This window comes from Lepisosteus platostomus, chromosome 7 (assembly GCF_059453375.1).
Source record: "Lepisosteus platostomus isolate fLepPlt1 chromosome 7, fLepPlt1.hap1, whole genome shotgun sequence".
In the NCBI taxonomy this organism is placed as follows: Eukaryota; Metazoa; Chordata; class Actinopteri; order Semionotiformes; family Lepisosteidae; genus Lepisosteus; species Lepisosteus platostomus.
In genome coordinates, this window is record NC_142617.1 from 36,312,281 (window position 1) to 36,333,033 (window position 20,753).

Genomic DNA, 20,753 nt, shown 5'->3' on the forward strand with positions numbered 1-20,753 from the left:
CTAATATCCCTGGATTTGACAGTAGTGATAAAATTAACCTGACAAATATCTAACGAATGTGTTTGTAAACACTTGAGCACTTGGTTTCAAACAGAGGTTGCAGCAGTAAGAAAAGAAGAAGTTAGAAATCTGATTAAAAAAATAAAATATTTGTGCTTTTTCTGTAAATTTATCGATTAAGACCTTCTGTTCCAAAACATCTCCAAAAAAAGAGTATACAGTCTTGTCTTCCAAAAAACTGACACATACAGTAACTACAGTATACTGTATATATATATATTCTGTAGTGATTTGATTTAGATAGATAGATAAAACTTTATTGATCCCGAAGGGAAACTGATGAAATATTATATTTCAGATATAATGTACAATTACACACAGCACAACTCAGTAAAACATCAAGTAATATTTAGTAATTGATAAGTCACATAAGAGTCTTGTCCCAAACTTGCAGAATTTGCATTCCGTACTCTTTTGGATTCTCTTGGTCTTTAAGGACCTATGCACAACTAATACAGTTTCAAATTCACAGATCAAACTGCAGGCAGACAAGACAAGATGCACTTTAAAAAAAATCTGAGGTTAATCCAGATAAACCAGGGTTCCCCCCTCTATCCCTTACTTTACCACACTGCCACCTTTAGTCCAGCTGTATATAGTTGCTCTGGCCAGGGTATGAGTCAGCAGGCTGTATGGGCTTTGTGCACTCATTGGTCTCAGAGGCTTTGTGGGTGCAGTCGTTGTTGTCTGTGTTGCATCTGCTGCAGTGGCAACGAAGCGCCAAGGGGTAGGACAGTAGGGGGTTGATATGGAGGGGACAGCCAGGCAGCAACACAGTGCGGTATTCCAGCACCTGGTATGTACAGCTTCTCTGCAGGAAGTAGCTCTTCCCAACCAGGCCCTTCACATTGGTGTCCTGAAAGCCAGTGGAAAAATACCATTATTTGCAATCTATGCACTGCAAAACCCTCACCTAGGGGCCAAGGTGATCTCCTTCAAGCAGTCATCAAGCAAAATCATGCTGCATCATTTACTTACTGAGACTGAAAGGCCCAGTGTCATTATCAGTAAAAAAATCTGTTTTTTTCAGGTCTTGCATATAGTGACACAACTAAAATACATTTTAAGGCAGAAAAAAGTAATACAAGATGTGTGCAAAGGAACAAGTAATAGGTTTATTCCATGCTGAAAAGAGAAAAAAGAAAACACAACGTTTTGGCTGTGGGGCCTTCTTAGGGTGCATGTGTTGTGCAACAGCAGCTTGCATTATGTGGAAATTTCTCAGTGTATCACATGACATAAAGGTTTTGTGCAGATGATTCTAGTCACAGCTGGCTGGGATCACGATGACAACTTCTTTAAAAAACTTCAGGTTAACAAAAATGATAATCACTACTGTAACTTGGTACTAATCTCTTCTTTGTAAGAGAGGTTGGTTGCAAAAGCAATATTTAAAAAACCTTAAGGGCAAATTAAACATACATGGAACTTTAAGGCTTATGATTTCATAGCAAGGAGCTTTTGAAGTTTAGGTACAGTATGTACCTGTCCAATACCAAAAAAAAAGAAAATGTATAATTTCAGTAAACAAGATTATTTAAATGGAATCAAATGTTGTCTTTAATTCTATGCCATTTGTAATGTTTATCATTGGATCAGTTATGAAAATTATAACATGGTATTACTGTGGTCAGCACTTTTTGCATGTTCTTCCTGTGTTCATGGGTTTTTTCTGGACAATCCAGCTGGCCAAATTTATTTGGCCTGTGTGTAGGGTTCTGTGATCAACTGGCACTCTGTCCTGTGTGTGGTTCAAACTTGTCACCTTGCTCCTACACTTTTAGGATATACGCCAGATTGCATAACTTTACCATGAATAAACTGCTTCTGAAAATGGATAGATGAATATTATATGATGCTTTATTAAGCAGTAGATTCAGATTTATTTGTCCAGCATACCCCTGACTTTTTGACTTTGTGGGGAAATACAGGTCCACAAGGACGTATCCATTAACACGCAGATAGAGAAAGCACTTTATAAACCTCCCACTTTCCATTATAGATATTGCATTTATTTTATTTTTACACACATTTTGTTCTATGTATTCAAGGTTAAAGTCATTCTTTTGAACTCTAGGGTGGAAATAAAGATTGTTGTCTCTGAACACAGACTGCCATTTCTAACATTCTGTTGTATCTTGCTTGTTTCATCATATTCTTCGTAAAGGCTAAACAAGGCTTCCTTGGACAGGAGACATGTAAGGAAAATCCTGCTGAATCAGTGTCAGAACCAGTAGGTGGCACCACTGTCTTTGACCAAGACATTTGGAATTCTCACAAAATGTGCTTTTTCTTGGAAAAAAGTTCATTCATTATGGTATTCAGTAAAATCTACCTAACAGCTTTACTTCTTGCAGGGTTATATACATTTTTTAGTAACTGCAGAGTTTTACGGGATGTCAGGGCTGCTTACTAAAGTATGGCTAGGGTCTGTGTTATAGGACTTGCACTTAGAAATGTAAAATTAAAGGGACAGTACACACTACCCTTCTGGCATAGTCTATTGCATTCAAACCGACTACAGGATCTCACCCGCGAATAGCAGAACCCTGAGCAGATGGTAGTGTTGATGGCCACACAGTAGGCACAGCCATACTTCTCCACGTACAGCATGTAATCGGTGGGCGCACACTTGGATAGAGTCTGACTGGCCACCAGGCACAACAGACCACACACCAGCAGAGCAGCACCCATCCTAAGACACAAAAAAAACTGGGTCATGTCATCTTCACCCATAAAGGCCTTGATTACATTAAATGGTATGTCGATTATTATTTATTAACTTTTCCAGCAGGAAGTGATGTGAGATTTAAAGTGCCTTGATTTTTTGCTCCTGATAAAATAGAAACAAAAATGTATAGAAAGATTTACAGATTAGATAATGTCTCAACCTGAGTTAAATTGTTGTGATTCCATTGGCAATACTTATGGATGAAAGGCCATTCCTGTTTATACATCTGACTCAAAAAGCCATAAAGCTGTGCCAGGAATTTTGCTTTGTCTCGCTTATCAAACATCAGCAAAACATAGCTTTTCAGATGCACACCTTGGATTCAGAAGAAGGGCTCTGACCAATACTTCAGGTATTTCTTCACCAGCAAGTTTGGATAGGGTTCTCTTTTTCAAGTCACATAAAAAACAGAAAACTCTTAGTACAATAAATTCTTCAGAAAACAATCTCATATGAAATAGACCTTCAGCATATACAGGAAATGAAGACAAAGATTAGACAATTTATCACACCCTACCAATAAGTTTTACAAGAAAATAAAATGATAAATGAGGCAGTAGAGTGTGGTGTTGCTTGGTGTAAAGAAAATGTGCATTTCCTAGAGAAGGTTGTGACAGGCACTGGAAGAACTTCAAAATGGTGTTTTTATTTACAAATAAGAATAAAAACAGATGAAAAAGTTCAAAATGTAAAATACACTCAAAACAACTTTATCTTTAAATTCAAAATCTTGTTAATTCTACGCTTCTTTACTCAGCCCTAGCTCCATCTGTGCTGGCAGCGTGCTTTCCATTTCAAAGGAACCTTTCTGTATGTGCTTCACACACAGGATAAGATCAACTTCAAGCACTGTTGATGTGATCTGATGCCTGCATCAGCAGTCTCACTATGCAGCAGATCAGGGAAGACAAGAGAATTTGCTTTAAAATTTGAATTAAGAGATTTTTTCTCCCCTGACCGTGGGTTTAACACATCTACTTTTATGAACAAAGTTGATGTTTTAAGAAAGCTAAAGTTATAACTTTAATGTCTCATTTCAAGGTTGAGAAGGTACTGAAGGATCTGAGGGTACCTCCATTTTCAGGCTTGCCAGTGCCTTGCCATGTCACCCAGGGAAGGCAGCTCTTTATCACCAATGATGAAGGTTGGGGCAGTGCCTACTGTCACATGAGGTCTAACTCATATCAAATTGAGTTATCGGTTCTTCTGATCGTTCTTACAACTTTTTTACAGTTTTTGAAATATTATTTCATGTGCATCTTCTTGTCACAATCATCATCCCTCCTCTTAAGGGTGCTCGGACCCTTTCGTATTTTAGTTAATTACATGCACCTGCCCCCTGTTTTGCCTGTTATTATTTAAGCCTGACGTTCCTGCTAATTCCTGGCTCAGCATTCACCCAGAAGCCCGGCTACCAGCGGGTCCAGGAGAGACCTGACAGCATAGGCTTCAGAATGGCGTCCTGACTGCGCCCCAGATTTCCCCCTTGGACTGTTTCTCGCCTGCGCCACGCCCTCCCGAGCACCAGATCACCATCGTCACGCCCCCCTGTCGGTCATCCCGTCCTGATCCTCATCATGTTCTCCCTGTTGTCCTTCTCCACCTACATCCAGATTATACCGTCTGCATAGAGTCCTAAACTATGCTTCACCGGAGCCCAGACTGGCTTCTGTTACACTTCTTAACAGAATCATTTGTTTTTGAAATTGCACTATTTTCATGGTACAGTGAACCTTTTTCTGGACTTGTAAAACTGTCCTTTTTTGCCATATACTAAAATAACTATACCAATAAAGTAGTCAGAATCTTTTTCTGGCATTCCAGAACTACTACAGATCCCTTTGGGGTTTCTATTTTTTTATATGTGTATCTATGTGTTCTTTATATGTTTTATGAGCCATTATTACCTTTTAACAAATTAATTTATGTAAAATCAGCATAAACTCCTAAATATACACTGACAAAGGTGGGGACTATAAATGACTTTTTTACTGTGTGCTAGATCATTGCGAAATCAAAGGCTGGGCTATGGCATAAAAATGACTGCCTGGTTCATAATCATTTTTGTTAAGTGATACCAATGCTAAGTGATGAGTGTTAGGTCTGAAATGTTAAGCATCAGACATGTGATATTTGTTGCACAACAGCTTCCTTGAACAACAGAGGATACCTTTTTTATACAATTATGAAAAAAATACTGCTTACTTTCCTATCAGTTTTTTTAAACTAATTCCATTGAAGACAATAGTAATTTAGTAATAGTCTATATATATATTATGATTATCTTTATTGACCCAATGCTGTTTTCATATCTATTGTTAAAGAGGGAATTTCACTAAATTTATAAAGTGTATCATCTGCATTGTATATGCTGTTCCTTTTAATCCATCCAAGCAAACAACCAGCACAAGGCAGGATATACCTTGGATGGGATGCCAGTCAATTGCAAGGCACACACATAGACATAAACACAGACACAACACTCACACTGGGGCCAATTTCCCCAGAAGCCATTTAACCTGCCAGTATATGCTTGTACTGTGGAAGGAAATTGGAGCACCTGGAGAAACCCTATGCAAACACCAGGAGAAAACACAAATCTCTGGATCCTGCAGGTTTTTCAGGTAATACTTATTGAAGTGAGGAATGTTATTTATCCTAGCTAGGATATTCCATCTCTCACTTAAAATTTGAGAATTACAGATTTAACACTAATTTATTAAAAGAGGAACAAAAAAGAGCCAGAGCACTATACAAGATCAGCCAAACTTCGATTAGAAGTAAAAGTTTGGAAATGGTAGTGAAAAAAACATATATTTAAATATATATATTTTAAAAATAAAGGCATTTTAAGAGAGTCTAGGCTTGGAAAGGTAAGTATGCAACCCAGTGGAAATGGTTCAGAATAAATGGAAAACTGTGAACCAGTGGACACAAGGGGAATCTATGGGAATGTTCCATTTAGAACTGAAAACAGGAGGCACTTTTTTAAGCAGAAGGTTGTGGGAGTCTGTAACACATCCACCTATCATATTTCTGATGTTATTACTCTGGCTTTACTCAAGAAACAGATTGATGAGATCCTTGTGCCAATTAGATTTTAACCATCAAATAGGATAGATGGGAAAAATGGCCTCCTATTTGATGTTACAGTATGTCCTTTGTAACTTTGCTAGAATTCTCTCAATAAGGAAGAAGAATAGGAGATAAGACTGGACATATGGCTATGTATTTAGATTTCCAGTGAACAGCAAATAAAAAGTTGTTTGTAAAATGAATGACCTTAAGAAAGAAACCAAAGTTATACATGCACATTGATTGAAAACTGGTCAGCAGGAAACATTGCTTCCTTAAGAGCCATCACTTCCAATTGAGAAAATGTCAACAGTTGTGTATGGCAGGGGTCCATTGTAAGCCCACTGTTCTTCTTGGTCTATATCAAAAATAGATTCTAATATACTGCAGGATGGCCCAATCACACCAACTTGGGGAAGCATTAAAAACCAATCTGTCTTACTCACTGTCTGAGTATCTAATAAAAAAGTGTGGAATTGAAATCCAAGGCATGTGTGCTCAAGCTTTTCATCGCACTAGTACTGTAGGTCTTTTAAAATATTGTGTTTAATTTTGGTTGCAGTACCTCACAGACTATACTGTAGCTTTAAAAACGTTAAGAGAAGAGCAACATGAATAATTGGTTTAATTAACATATCCTAAATAGAACACCAAGAGTCTGATATAGCAGGATCCAGCCTGGTACTTAAGATCCTTAAAAGCCTAATAATCCATTCTGCCATTTTCAATAACTGCTTAATCCAGTGCAGAGTTGCAGACATATGGGAGACAATTTAAAGAGATCATTGAATTTAGACAATATGTCTTTGGGCTGTGGGGCATTGAAGTACCCAGTGAAAGCCTGCAGGGCTTTCCCAAGTCATCCCCAATGGGGGGAGGCAATTTAAGAATAGAAAGGTTGTGCTAAGGGCCATTTTTAGCGCCATTTTAGCAACAATGTGTAAAGATTATGATTCTTGGCCTTGCTCCTCATTTTAATGAAGATTCTTTTTTTTTTTCTCAGAGTAGATTAGCTTCTTTTGTATTTGACTGAAAGGTCATAATCCCTTTTCTGGTGTTTGTTATTTTTAAGAGAGAATTAAGATACTATATAAAGGAATTCTGTAGTGTGTAAGAAATGGCAACTATTCTAAATTACAGCCAACTCCTAGTTAAATAAAACCCTGATTGCTGATTAACCCCTACATCAAGGCTCTTAATAAATAAGCTTGCTTACAATAATATACATTATCTTCATTTTGTTGTCTGATACCTTTGTATTTTGTGCAATAAAATTATTCACATTGATAGTTACCCTTTCCTGCAGAATGAAGAAAAATCAGTAAATAAAATTCTTCCAATGGTTGAAGGATGAATGCAATATACAAGCCTGTTGTAGTGTCTTAGTCTACAGCACCTGGGTGCCTTGAAGCTAAAGAAGAGAGAGAGAGAAATTAAGTCACACCACTACATGAAGACTGAACAGCAACAGGTGACAAAATAGATCTTGTAAAGTATGTAATCACTTACCTCAGTCCAGTCTGGGTACTGGTATGGCTGTGGAGACTGCAGCCTTAGGTCTATTTATACAAGTAGACTAATCCTCTTGATCCCAGTACCTCCCTATCTCATCATAGATAGGGGGGAAGTAGAACTTCTGTTCTATATGGATAAACTGATATCTATAAAACAAGTTGCAGGCCTCTATTGAAAGGTATAGAGAGGCTTGGTTTCCTACAAGGATACAAAATCAATTCCAAAGTCAGGACAGATGTTTCGGGGCTCTGTTTTAATCAACAATGGTAGGGATCAGATCAATTTCGGACCAACAGGTGGTTATCAGCAGGAACCTGTCTCTTCTGCATGTCAGATGACAAAATGGGCTCAATTTATCCTTCTCAGTACCAGTATACTAACACAGTTGTTAGTATTAATGGCTACAGTACAGTATATGCACTGAATCAAATGTAAAGGAAAACAAAATAGAATGGTGTTCTTCCTCCTCAAAAGTCAAGAAAAATAATTATATTTGTTGGATTTTTACATTTGTGTTCAATGTTTAAAAATCTGGTAGGTGTATAAAATAGGATAAGGATTCATACAGATTTTCTGTTCTTATTATCATTGCCATGTAGTGCTCCATGAATACTTTATTACTAGCATCATCATTTAAATCTATCAAACAGGTTTGTTCATAAGAAAGTCATTAGAAAGTTTATAAGAAAGTTTGCAAATGAGAGGAAACTATTCATTTTCCTCTAGCTCCTTCGATACGGAATAAACAATTAATCTGAGAAAATCACCTCGCTGTTTCCTAAAAGACGTGATCGTTCCATCTTTGACAGTTGACTGGGTAGCTTCTTGTAGACTTACACAATCCATTATTTAAGGTCCTTTCCTTTTGCATTCTTTGTTTCCTATTTGGATGCTGATTTTGAAGACATCCATAGTGTTAGCTTTGTTAATGCAATTGAAGGTTTTAACTTTACCTGGACAGTATGAGAACAAATGCAAAGATGACACGTACCTCTCTAGATAACACACAGAAAAAAAGATTAAGCGACAAAGATCTCAGGTCCTAATCAGAATTGCCAAAAACGTTTCACCACCAAATACAATCACAAGTTGGTCTCAATAAGGGAATGAGGCACATGAGAAAAAGGTGTTCCTTGCTCTGACTTTACCCACATGCACAACCACAACAAACATAACAAAGGAATACCTCAGAGAACACCACTGTTAGTCTTTCAGCTCTAATAACGTCCTCAGCTTCTTGCACCAGAGTTAACAGGTGCTATCTGCCAACATAGAGGACTTTGAGCCCTGCAAGGTACAATAGAAAAGCTTGGACTCCCCCGACCCCCTCCTCTAAGCAATTTCCTCCTTCCTGCAAAGACACATCTCTGCTGAGCAGTTATTGGGCTATAATCCAGGTAAAAATGTTGCACTGATCCCTCAGTTGAGCAAATGGGGCACAGATTGCCCATTGTCTTTCAACAGCAGGTAAAAATACTAATAATGTCCACAGGTGAAACTATTTATTGAGTCTTTGGAATCCATATCTACAGCAGCCTCCAGTGGGAGTCCAAATGTTACATCAGTGTTTTGATGGACCATCTATCACAGTGTCCCAAAGCTATTTGAAAATAAATATTCAGGCCATGTCCTGACCTTCAGAAGAACAACTCCATATATTCTTTGTGTCCTCTCCATGCCCTAGTTCTGCTGTACCATGTGAGGAACCACAAAGGGATTGCTTTTTCCAGGCATCCCTTTTCCCCAAATTGAGCTTTTTCAGGTAATCATGAGACTTTTTTGGATATACAGTCGAAATATTAATGATGTGGGATCTATCTTGCAGCTCAGTAATTTTACATTCCAGATGCTCATGCTGTACTGCATGAGTACCTTTCAGTAACTTTTTTTTCTTTTTCCAGTGAAACTCACCTCCTTCTTTTCAGTTTTTGCAAGTATCCCCTGCTGTTCCATTAATTGCTCAAGCAGTTAATGAGTCAAAGCAGAGAGTCTAAGGTGTTTTAAAAACAAATCAGGGGTAAAGTTAAAGACTGGCTCAAACCAAGGGAAGGGTATAAAAAATGTCAAAAAATGTCAAAAAAGAGGTTGGCGAGGCTGATCATTGAGAAGTGGAATGTGTATTGTACCCTTTAGAGACTGCCTAGACCAGTCCGTGCCTGGAAAATGAGGAGCCAGGCAAGGATAAAACTAGTTAAGGATACCAATGTGAAGCTAATAGTGACTTTGAAAAAATACAGAGTTCAATGGCTAAGATGAGAGAAAATGTCTATGACTCCAGTCCCTTCTATACAGTATATGGCAGAGTGGCAAGAAGGAAGCCATTGCAGGAAAAAATAACAGCCAAATCCTGGATGACGTTTGCAGCAAAACATTTGATAACGTGACACTGAAAAAAAATGGCAACATTTGTTTTGTTGTTAGACGAAACAAGGCTGGAACATTTTGGTCTCCAAGCAAAATATTATATCTAGTGCAAACTAAACAGCATATCACCCAGTCAACACTTTCCCTACTGTAAGCATGGTAGTGACAGCATTATGTTAAGAATAAGAAAGTTAATGTCCTTGAGTGTCGTAGTCAAATTGCTCACTTGAAAGTTTCCCTGGGGGATTTGTTTTAGTCTGATGTTTTGAATTGGATGTTGGAGGGCTTTTTACTGGAGGGTTTTGACTTTGTGTCACAGACATGTCAGTGTCATGGATTCTATTTGGAGTTCCTACCCCCAATGTTAAGAGATTACATTTTAACTATGTCATTCCCTCTCCATGTCTAGTGCCTCTTATTATACCTTATTCACTCATAAAATGATTTCTTCATCTTTGTCATGGGTTTAATTTTCAGATAGCCATGATAATATTTCTAATTTATCCTGGAATATATGTTCAATTCTCAAACCACTGTTTAGGTTTGATATGTAGGACAAGAGGAAATATTGCCATGATGCAGAAGCCTCAGTTAGACCTGTAGTCTTGGAATAATGTCCCATTTTATAACTAGAAATGATAAACAGTGTACACATTTTTAAAGTGAAGATTTTTAATCAAAATTAAATTCAACACTATGCTTTATTGAACAGCATTTCATGTACAGTCATAGCAGGGGCTTTTTCTCAAGCATGTTTAAATACTTGGCTTTATTTCAGTTTGATCTTTCAGAACATTTTTAAAATAAAATAATCTGTTAAGTGGCAGATATAGCTGTCCCCGCAAGTTAAATTTTAGCTTTTTTATATTGTATAATGTTTGTAATGCTAAGAAGGTACTTGTTTATTGCACTGTTCTCTCATAACTGTTACTGTATATTGAAGCATTAAACCCATTTTTATAGCTATGATGACATCAATTAGCGAAACAGTAGTTTTTGTTTGTCAGTCACCCAATGAGTAAAGTGCAGCATCATCATTGTATTTCTAGTTTCTATGAAGAAAAAAAATGTTTTATATAAAAATGATTTACACGGGTCGTGCAAATATTGGAAACCTTTCCTTAGCCTTTGTTAATCTTGCTACTGAACGAAGAATGGATTTTTCTTATTATTATTTCACATGTAGAACTAAGCTGCCAACATGTAACTTTAATCAGCTTTAAAAATCAGCAGTCTCTTAATGTTGATCTATTCAGCTCAGTTCAGGTATTAACAGAAGCTGTTAATGGACCATTCTCTGTGAGATTCATGTCTGATCAGCTGTGTGCTTGAATATTTCAGGGCTCATTATCTGGGGTACATGTATAAGTTCTTGCAGGAAGTCTTTGACCTCTGGGTGCTCAAATTTGAATCAGGCCAAGGCACACTTAAACTGTGTCTCTATCTGGCAACTCAAGGGAGTCTCAAAATAGCTCATGGATTGAGTTAGGATGGAAGAAGCCCATTTGAAAATGGGTTATGCTGAGCATTGTAAAAAATGCTCCTCCTGACAAATGAAGTCTCCTTCATGTACTAATTAAGTGTTTAAGTATGATAATGAATCTTAGCTGTATTCAGCTTCAGGTTGGACATCTACAGGTGGATTTACAAATGTAAAAGAACATTCATGGGGTTGAAGTCATAATCAGTTATCTTAAGTCATTACTCATGAGATTGTCCATTTGGAGGAAAATATTGCTTTGATTTTGCTAATACTCAGTTTGAGGAGCTGCTTTTTAATAAAAATGATTACATGGGTCGTGCAAATATTGGAAACCTTTCCTTAGCTTTTGTTAATCTCGCTACTGAACAAAGAATTGATTTTTCTTATTATTATTTCACATGTAGAACTAAGCTACCAACATGTAACTTTAATCAGCTTTAAAAATCAGCAGTCACTTAATGTTGGTCTATTCAGCTCAGTTCAGGTATTAACAGAAGCTGTTAATGGACCATTCTCTGTGAGATTCATGAAAAAGCATTCTTGAAAAAGCATTTGCTTGTTTTTGAAAATCATATTATAACTTACCTTACTCCAATGACAGCAAACCTTGCTTATGTTTCTCTAAAAATAACAATGTATATGGGTGTTACTGTGTGTTATTCTGGTGCCACTGTTTCAGGTGATCTCTGTTTTGGAACTACCAAATATCCTACAGCTACTGTAAGTTCAGAGCACTACTCTCTCCAAAAGTACAACACTTTACAGAAGCCAGTGCTTGTAACCCAGGATAAGCACAAACTAAGTAATCCGTAGAGTCATTTGTACGCAATTTGTATGCAATTTCCAACAACAAGAACATTGAGATTTTATCTAATTTTCTCTCATTGAATGACAAAAACAAGTGAGCACTTACTTTATTGCTTTCAGTCCCCTTACTTACGCAAATGTCACTATTAATTAATAAATGCATATTGTATTACTCAATAAAAGCCGTTGTCTTGCCCTGCAAAAATGCTCACACAGCCATGCTATGGTTAAAAATACAATACTTAGAAACAGATTGATATGTAATTGCTGAAAGTTGCAACAGACAAGAAAAACTTCCCAATATTTTTTTCATTGTTTTATTTTATTATTTCTATATTTAGTAATATTTGTTTTAAGTGTTTATTTCTGATAATATGCATCACCAATTGATTTGTCAGGATCCTTTTAAGAACAGCTCCATGAGTTTCTGGTATCAGTTACCAAATGATTAACACAATTTGAATGTCTCCATCTCGATTGAAACCCTTCTAATATTCCCATTTTCTTAATGACCTCTTCAGAAGTTTGTTTTTCTGTTTTTCGACCTCTGAAAGACGATCTGAGCTGAAAGAGAATACAAAATATACAAGGATATAAAACAATATTTGAGTGTAGCCTGTCTATGGTTACATCTTTAACAGCAAAACAGGAAATTGTGGCTCAAGTTCTTGGGCCTACTTAAGGGACCACAGAGATGAGGATGATAGCTTTTCTGGTGCTATAGACAATTATCAGCCCCCCCCCCCAAAAAAAAGACACTTTTCACTATAGCTAACACACTTAAGAGATGGCTGCACCCTGAAAAAAACAGACTCTAACAAAAGATTTGTTCTGTTATAGGGCCTGTTAGCACAGTTTTATACCCAGGATCTAGTCATCTAATAAAGAATTGTACTAATTTTCCAGGTCACTGTTGCGCCATATTTCAACACAAAAAAATAACATAATCAACGCAGACCAAAGTTTTTTTTTTTCCATAGACACTTACAGCATATGATAATATGAATTCAGATAAAACATTCCCTGAAGAAAAAGGCACTAAAACACAGACATAAAAAAAACACACTTGTGACAGAAACACAGATTGGAGAAGGGCACCATTATAAAAGAATCCAGGATGAACCATAGTTAGAGAAAAAAAATGAAACCCATCCATCAATTCATGTTATAACCTCTTTACCCAATACAGGATTGCAGGGAGGTGGAGCCTACACTGGCAATTAACAGGCACATGGCAAAATAGAGATGCCAGTCCAACGGACACAGACATGCACACACTCACAGCTACAGTAGGACCATTTTTCCCAGAAGCCAATTTTCTGCCAGCATGTCTTTATACTGTGGGAGGAAACTGGAGCACATGGAGGAAACCCATACAAACACAGAAAGAACATACAAACTCCATGCAGAGCTGGTGCCAACAGATAATTGTCAAGAGACACCTAGTTATACATTCCTGTGCCTAAATAAGTTGTGGAACATCACAGGAGACACATTGATTCATTGGTATTATTGACAACTCATTCACTAATTGACTATGGGCGGGAATGACTATGGGCTTCAACTTGCCAGTATTTTTAAATGCATCAAAAAGTCTCAATCACTTGTAAACCCTACTGAAAACAGCTGAGGAATTTAAAGTCAAGTAGAGAGGATGTTCACAAAATAACCAGAGATTTCATGTAATACCTAACTACTATTCCCAAACATGGCAGATGACACTGCAGACACTGTGAATAAAAATGGTTTGGGAAATTATTTCTATCAAAAGGAGTTTTTAATATAAGCTTGGTTCTGAAAAATGATACAGGTATGTATTTCTGAATAGTTCTGTAAATAAATTGTTTGAGTTAATAACTGTAAATGACCAGGGATTAGGCAGTTCCTGAAATGCCTAACCTCTGCTACCTGAATAAACATCAAGTTTCAACAACAGTGGCTTCACAAACAGGCCGTGCAGGCAGTTTCCAGGAGCCAGTGAAATTTAGTCACAGCGAGAATTGCAGGAGTATGGCTAAAGTGCGCGAAGGCCACTGGACAAAAGGAATCACTGCCTGCAGCAGTTCGGCCCTGGTCTGGGATGTGTGCCCCTGAATGGAGTGACGGCCATCAACACCACCAGCATATCAAAGCCATAGAGCTCTTTTTCTGTGCACCTGTCACGAACCGCACGCGAGCACTTAGAGGTCACCACATACTCATGAGCACTTCTCACCATAAATGTTCACACACTAATTAATCATTTTTCACTCCACATACCCTCTCACTCCACTCAGTCTCCGCTCAGTATTGAGGTACCCTCTTCCAAGCTCTTTCCTAGCTTTTCCCTTTGGATTAAAACTCTAAACCTGATCGTATTTCTTGGCTCTCAAAATCGTTGCTCTGTCCCCGGACTATGGCATCGCTTTATGTTTTTTGGATTTGGTTACCTATTTGGAACTTTATGGACCCTTTTCTGGGATACCTCTACTATAGCCTCGCATAGGGTCCAAACCAGTTGCCCTGCGCTTACCCCTTGACTGCACCCAGGTTAACATCCCTGAACAAAATTATTGCTTTGAAGGTATCCTGATTGCAGGCTGAAAAGAGGTTAAGTGCTTTGTGCATAGCCATGCAAGCCTTAGTTGGTTTAACAATTCCCCAAAACCCATCGCCAAAAATTCCATCGCATTCGTAATATACACCAGTATGCACTGTACTGTAAGTGTGCTTTAAGAATGTACAGATTGTGCTTGTGTGGGATATATTTAATATAGTGCAGGTCTTGATATGTTTGTTTTAACTGGATTGTGTACATCATTCCCATTAGGAGATATGTCAACAAGAAAGATAAAGGACTTACCCATGAGGCTTCTCAGGCCAGAGTTCCAATCTGGTTTCTGTAGCATTAAGAGGAATAGAAAATATGTCCCCCCCCCCCCCGGATGGGACGCCAGTCTAACCAGAGATTTCCCAGCAGCAATGCTTATACAGCTGGACTGGAGCAACCGGTCCAGACTCATGGTTACAACAGCAGTATCTGCAGCAGGGTCTCCAATCCACAACCTTCCTATTACACTACACATATTTGTTCATGAATTTAAATACAGGATAACTGGAGACTTACAACTTGTTTATGATATGAAATGCTTCAGTTAAGCAGCCCTCATTTGGATTTCATACTATTTTTAAGTGCCCGCCATGCCACCCTTCAGCATCTTTCAGATTTAAACTGTCTTAAATGACAAGAGTTCATCTGTTCTCTTAGTTAACAAACTTCAGGCTTTTAAGTATGGCCAGCCAACTGATCATTTTGATTTTTTTTTATGTATTTAAAGGTATCTTTAAATACTTTACACTTTTGCCATGCATCAAGTATGATTTGCTTGTTAGTACCTAAGTGATCCAAGGATCTCCTTACATGTCTTGAAAGAAACCAAGGTGTCTGTTTTGACAGTGTTATTTCAGCCACTCTTTTGACTAAAAAATGTCTCCTTTCCTTCATATTTCACTGTTGGTTCTACAGAAATACAAGGGAAGTCTTCCCTGGATTGATTCCAGAACAACAATAGATTTTTTGTAATGTGGTAGCCAACATTGCACATAATATTTTAGATGAGATATAGTTTGAAAGAGGTCTGGGCATTTTGGCTCAAGCCAGAGCCCTGGGCAGCATATTTTATTAACAGTAATTGGAGAAAAAACAGTAGAATGGCAAATGGCCTGTGCTAGGAATTTCTATGAGATATTTCTATGAGTTGCTGATAGACATAGCAAACTGGGATGAACATTTGCTGCCTGACAGCACTCTAGCTGAGGGGTTATAAGGGTTATAAAGTCTTATCTATGATTATAAAACCTATCCTTTTCAAGCTGATCCAAAGAATTCTGTGCTCCTCATAAAATAAAATAAAAGATAGTGTCTGAGTTGCATGTTTAATGTGGAGAAGATATCAAAGGTTATCGTACCACGTACCCTATAAAATTGCCAATCTCTTTTTGGTGAACTAATTTCATTGCAGAAATCTCTAGCTGGCATGAAAGCCTCTTAGTGCACAGCTTGGTGTATGAGCAAATCAGTGACACAGCACAATAACCTTCACAAAGTGCAGAGACCTTCTTTTCCAACTACAGGGATAGAACAGAAGTCTTAGCATCCTGGTGATTATTTCCTAAATGACTGCAGGTATCAAACAAAAGTGGACATAATTGTATCAAAAAGCAAAAAAGTGGAGAGGTAATGTAATAATAATGTTGCTTTATTAGCCCTACAGTATACAATTTCTTGCATTAGGAATTCATCTTTTCACATACCCCAGCTTGCTCTCCATGAGACACAGACAGGGAGAGAAGCTTGGGGTCAGAGCACAGGGTCAGCCATTGTACAGCACCCCTGGAGCAGTTGGGGGTTAAGGGCCTTGCTCAGGGGCCCAACAGAGTAGGGTTCCTCTGCCAGCTGCAGGATTTGAACTGGTAACCTCCCAGTCACAGGCACAGATCCTTAGCCACAGAGCCACCGCTCCACCCCAAAATACAGCGTGTCAGGAGTGAGATTCGAACCCACTCCTCCAGGGGAGACTGCGACCTGAACGCAGCGCCTTAGACTGCTCGGCCATCCTGACTAAGTGCCACAGGTACCAGGGGGTTTAAGCTTTGTCATCCACTGTCCCCTTCAGCTTGAACAGTTACACAAGCTTCTCTAGCAGCTGCCTCTGGAAGACAAAGCTTAGGCAAGTGAATTGACAGGTGAGACCTTGTACACTTTCTAAGGTTTATAAAGGTCAAATTTAATGTCTGACTTATTTAGAATGAACCAATGAGGAGTTTATCTGCTCAAGGTAATTCCCAATGTCCTTATCAAACAGACATTAATATAATTATTTCTAGATCAATATATAAGATATTCAATGGGGTATGTACTGTATGCAGTGGTTTGATTTATTTTCTTTTAAGGTTTATTTTTAGTGCCATAGCTTTAGGTGACTAGCATGGCGTTTGGCGTCGATCTGCCATGTTTTTAAAGCAGATTTAGGCATTTTTTTAAAGCAGTCTTTTTTCAAGAAATGGCTAGATAAGATCCTTTGATCAATTGATTTCAGCTGTTACTAGTAACCAAACAAATTAAAAGCACCAAATGACTTTCACTTGTTTGTTGCCTTTATCATAAACTTGTGCCTATTTGCACCACCAACCCGAAGAAGGGCTCAGGCTGCGTGTGTGTGACCTACTGTACTGCAGTTGCCACTTTACAGCTCTCCTTTGTCTAAAATGTCTACAAGTGCTACACAATACCCCTTTTTAGTATAACTTATGGGAGGCATGGTGATGCAGTGTTATTATTACTGCCTTGTAGAGCTGGGGCATGGGTTCAAGTCTGCACCTGGGCTGCCGAAGTTTGTATTTTGTTCTTGTGTTTGCGTGGGTTTCCTCCAGGTGTCCCACTTTCCTCCAGCAGTAAAAAATCATACTGGTAGTTAATTGGCTTCTGGGAAAATTGGTCCTAGGCATGAGTTTGTGTTTCTGTGTGACTATGTTTGTGTCTGTACTATACATGTTCTACAATGGACTAGTGTCCCATCCAGAGTGTATCCTGCCTTGCGCCCAGTGCTTCCCGGGATGGTATCCTGTTACACTGCGACCAGAATTGGAAGAAGCAGTTAGGAAATGGATGAATGTTAAAACTACAATGCACCTGACATATGTATATATTATTTCCATTAAGAATGGGTGCTTAAAATTGTACTTTGTGTTGTCTCAATACGTTAAATCCTCATTGAAAAATCCAACAGAAAACTCAAATTTAAAAAAGACTAACAAAGGGTTTATTAGCTAAATAAATTAAGAAATGTTTTTTTCAACATCATACTGCATCATCATACAACATCGATTTCTGTTTTGAATTTTAAAATGAGTTCTGGGCCCAGCTTTAAAGGTAATTACAAAATTGGTTAGCAAGAACAAATCCAGATTTTCTCATTTTTCAGTAAACATCCTTTTGTTAACAACATAATCAATAAAATCACATGGAAATCAGGTTATAGAGTTGTTCCTGTTCTGCTTTATAATCGTTTATTGTAGCTTACGCACATTAAAATGCAGTAAAACACATTGAAAGCATGGTACAAATATGGTACATATAGAAAATAATAACATGGTAAGGCATGGCACAAAACAGTGAGGACAATCCAATGTACTGTATACAGTAAACATAGGAAAATCAGGGAAATCTGTAATATAATCTAATAATTATTTGCAAATTTACCATGCAATACTTTTCTCTAATCACAAATACGCCTGGAAAATGTGAGAACAGTAAAAAAATCATAGAATATTACAAGTATGTTTAGTACTATCAAGATCACCATAATAACATATGGAAAGATGAGTTATCAGTAATCAAATATTCTTCCTGATTAGGCTGCTGTATTTAAAGAGTTATATTACCCTTCACAATTGTTTTAAAAAAGCCTGAATCTTCACAGTTTAACAATTGGGTTCAGTACAGTATGTGTTGGAACTGAGGAAGTGAGAGGTGTCCAGTTAAAAAAATAACAACTGGTTGATTATTATGTCAGAGTCCACCCGCCTCCAGTTAACAACAATAAGACAAAATGGCTTTATGAGAGTCTTGGTTTCGCCCAGTAAAGTGCAGCGTTGTAATGTGTCACCCGTGAACAAACAGATTTACGTGACTTTGTGTCAAAGTGCAGAACCACTCTGCATCCATAAGCCTCATTTCCATTTGCAATAACAAAGCAGATTTGCATAGTTACATTTGCACAAGTAATTTGCAGTCCCAGACCTGACTAACAACATCAGCTTTCAGGCCTAATCTTGAGATTTAAATGACAGACCCAGTGGTCAACGGCTTGATTTCTTCTTACATATACAGTACATGCAAATATGGCCCAGTCAATGAACCATGACATAAGCTGCAGGCAACTGTATCACCATGTTGGAGCTTTTACAAATCCATATCCAGATATCACTTTTACAATTTCAGAGGCATATAATGGCCTTATTATATTATAATATAATAATATTATTAATATAATAGAATGGCAGATGCTCTGCTGTACACCCATGAAAGCAAAACAGATTAGCAACACATATATGTAAAATCTTGAATATATGTATAAGGAAATTAGTCTAGATTTAATGTATTGCTTGGCTGGATGCCTCAGATGTTCATTAAAGGCTGAAGGGTCAAGGGAAGGCTGTGTCTGTGTGGTGAGGCTATCCAAATCCTTCATTTTCATCAACAGGAACCAGAATTAGTTAATGAGGTTAGGCACTGATTACCTGAAGGGTGATTTTTGAATAATGCACATGCATTGATTAATGGAAAAGACAAGTTCACAAGAACTGAGGATGATTTATATTAATACAAGCAGCGGAACTGTAATAAAGTAATTGACTTGCTGGTGCAATGAAATATGAAAAAAACAAGATTAGTGACCTTTTAGTATTAATTACATAAATAAATATGTAGTTCCCAAGCCTGATCCTGAGGGCTACCACACCTGTGGGTTTCTGTTCCAGCAGAGCTCTTTACTTACTTGAACTAATACTGTATTATTTTCTGTTTGAAAGTTTGAGATTTTAAGTTATGACTCATAGTAGTTAAAAGGTAAGCTTCAAAATGTTTGAAAGAAATTAAAGATTTCAAATTAAGCCTGTGCCTAGGTGGATTAGTTCACGTGTTAAACAGAGAGCTCTAGTGGTACAAACACCAAGAGGTGTGGGTGTTCAGGACCAAGACTGTGAACTCCTGCACTACAGCTCGGTGATCTTCCTCTGGCCCAGAAATCACAAGCAAATACAGCTGTCTGATGGAAGGAAATGATATCAAACAGTTTCAGATGACTCTTAATATCAGCAATCCTGTCCACACTGCACTGCCCCCCCACCGCTGCAACGGTACAGGTCAAATCCAAAAATGGGTTATAACATACCCACCTTTAGCTCTTTCTCTGAATTTAAAAAAGGACTTAGTCTTAATGGGACTTCCTGGTTAAATGACAGAGAACCATGAGGAGATCCAAAACAGTGACCCATTGAAAATATAGACTGCTTAGTGATAAAACATATTGATATGATTTACTTTAGAAAACTGACAGTTTTTCAAGGTGGTTCATTTGTCATTAAAAAATCCCTAAATGAACAGCAGCAAAAAGGCAATTTGCTCTGTGAGGTGCTGTTTCCTCCCACAGTCCAAAGACTTCTCGGAAAATGTGCCCTGGTGTGAGCGTGTATGTTTGTGTCTGTGTGTGCCCTGTGAAGGACTGGTGTCCCATCCAGGGTGTATCCTGCCTTGCTTGCTGTTATAGGCTATGGCACCCCTACTGCCCTGGAAGTTATTGAGTTATCTCAGCAGTTAGAAAATATGGATTTTTTAACCCATATACAGTGTACTTCAGATTTTCATAGGCCTAATGAAATGGAAAAAAACATCATATAACAGAATGAGTTATGGATTAAATAGTTGTTACATTGTAATGGTTGAAAATAAAAAGGGCAGATGCACAACTAAAGGCATTAAAATGGACAATAAAGTTAACTTTCTTTGTTCTGTGTCAATAAACGGCCTATATCATTATGCTAGGTACAGTTATTACACAAAAACATTTTATTGGCCATGGTGTAACATTTAAAGGATATTAAGTTTCATCTTATTAAAAGGGTTTTTTTTTTAAATGCCCTAGTTCAGAACGTTCCAGCAATTATCAGTGGATGTGA

At 37.7% G+C, this 20,753-nt stretch overlaps 1 protein-coding gene and 1 non-coding gene across 2 annotated transcripts; both read right to left on the bottom strand.

The window, feature by feature from the left end:
- Positions 1–287: 287 nt before the first annotated feature.
- tshba (thyroid stimulating hormone subunit beta a) lies at positions 288–7,524 on the bottom strand. Its single transcript, XM_088641955.1, has 4 exons — positions 7,376–7,524; positions 7,161–7,277; positions 2,593–2,755; positions 288–916 (listed from the first exon to the last, which is right to left on the bottom strand). The coding sequence occupies exons 3-4, from the start codon at positions 2,752–2,754 to the stop codon at positions 641–643; spliced, it is 438 nt and encodes a 145-aa protein (XP_088498081.1). The 5' UTR covers position 2,755; positions 7,161–7,277; positions 7,376–7,524; the 3' UTR covers positions 288–640.
- Positions 7,525–16,553: 9,029 nt separating this feature from the next.
- On the bottom strand, positions 16,554–16,636 carry trnal-cag (transfer RNA leucine (anticodon CAG)). Its single transcript has one exon. It is a non-coding gene; the product is annotated as a tRNA-Leu (tRNA).
- Between the last annotated feature and the right edge of the window lie 4,117 nt (positions 16,637–20,753).

Excerpts from the sequence above, each read along its gene's own strand:
- tshba (XM_088641955.1), bottom strand. The coding sequence starts at position 2,754 with ATGGGTGCTGCTCTGCTGGTGTGTGGTCTGTTGTGCCTGGTGGCCAGT. Across the intron at positions 917-2,592 it reads CAGGGTTCTGCTATTCGCGG|GACACCAATGTGAAGGGCCT; the intron begins GTGAGATCCTGT and ends ACTGGCTTTCAG.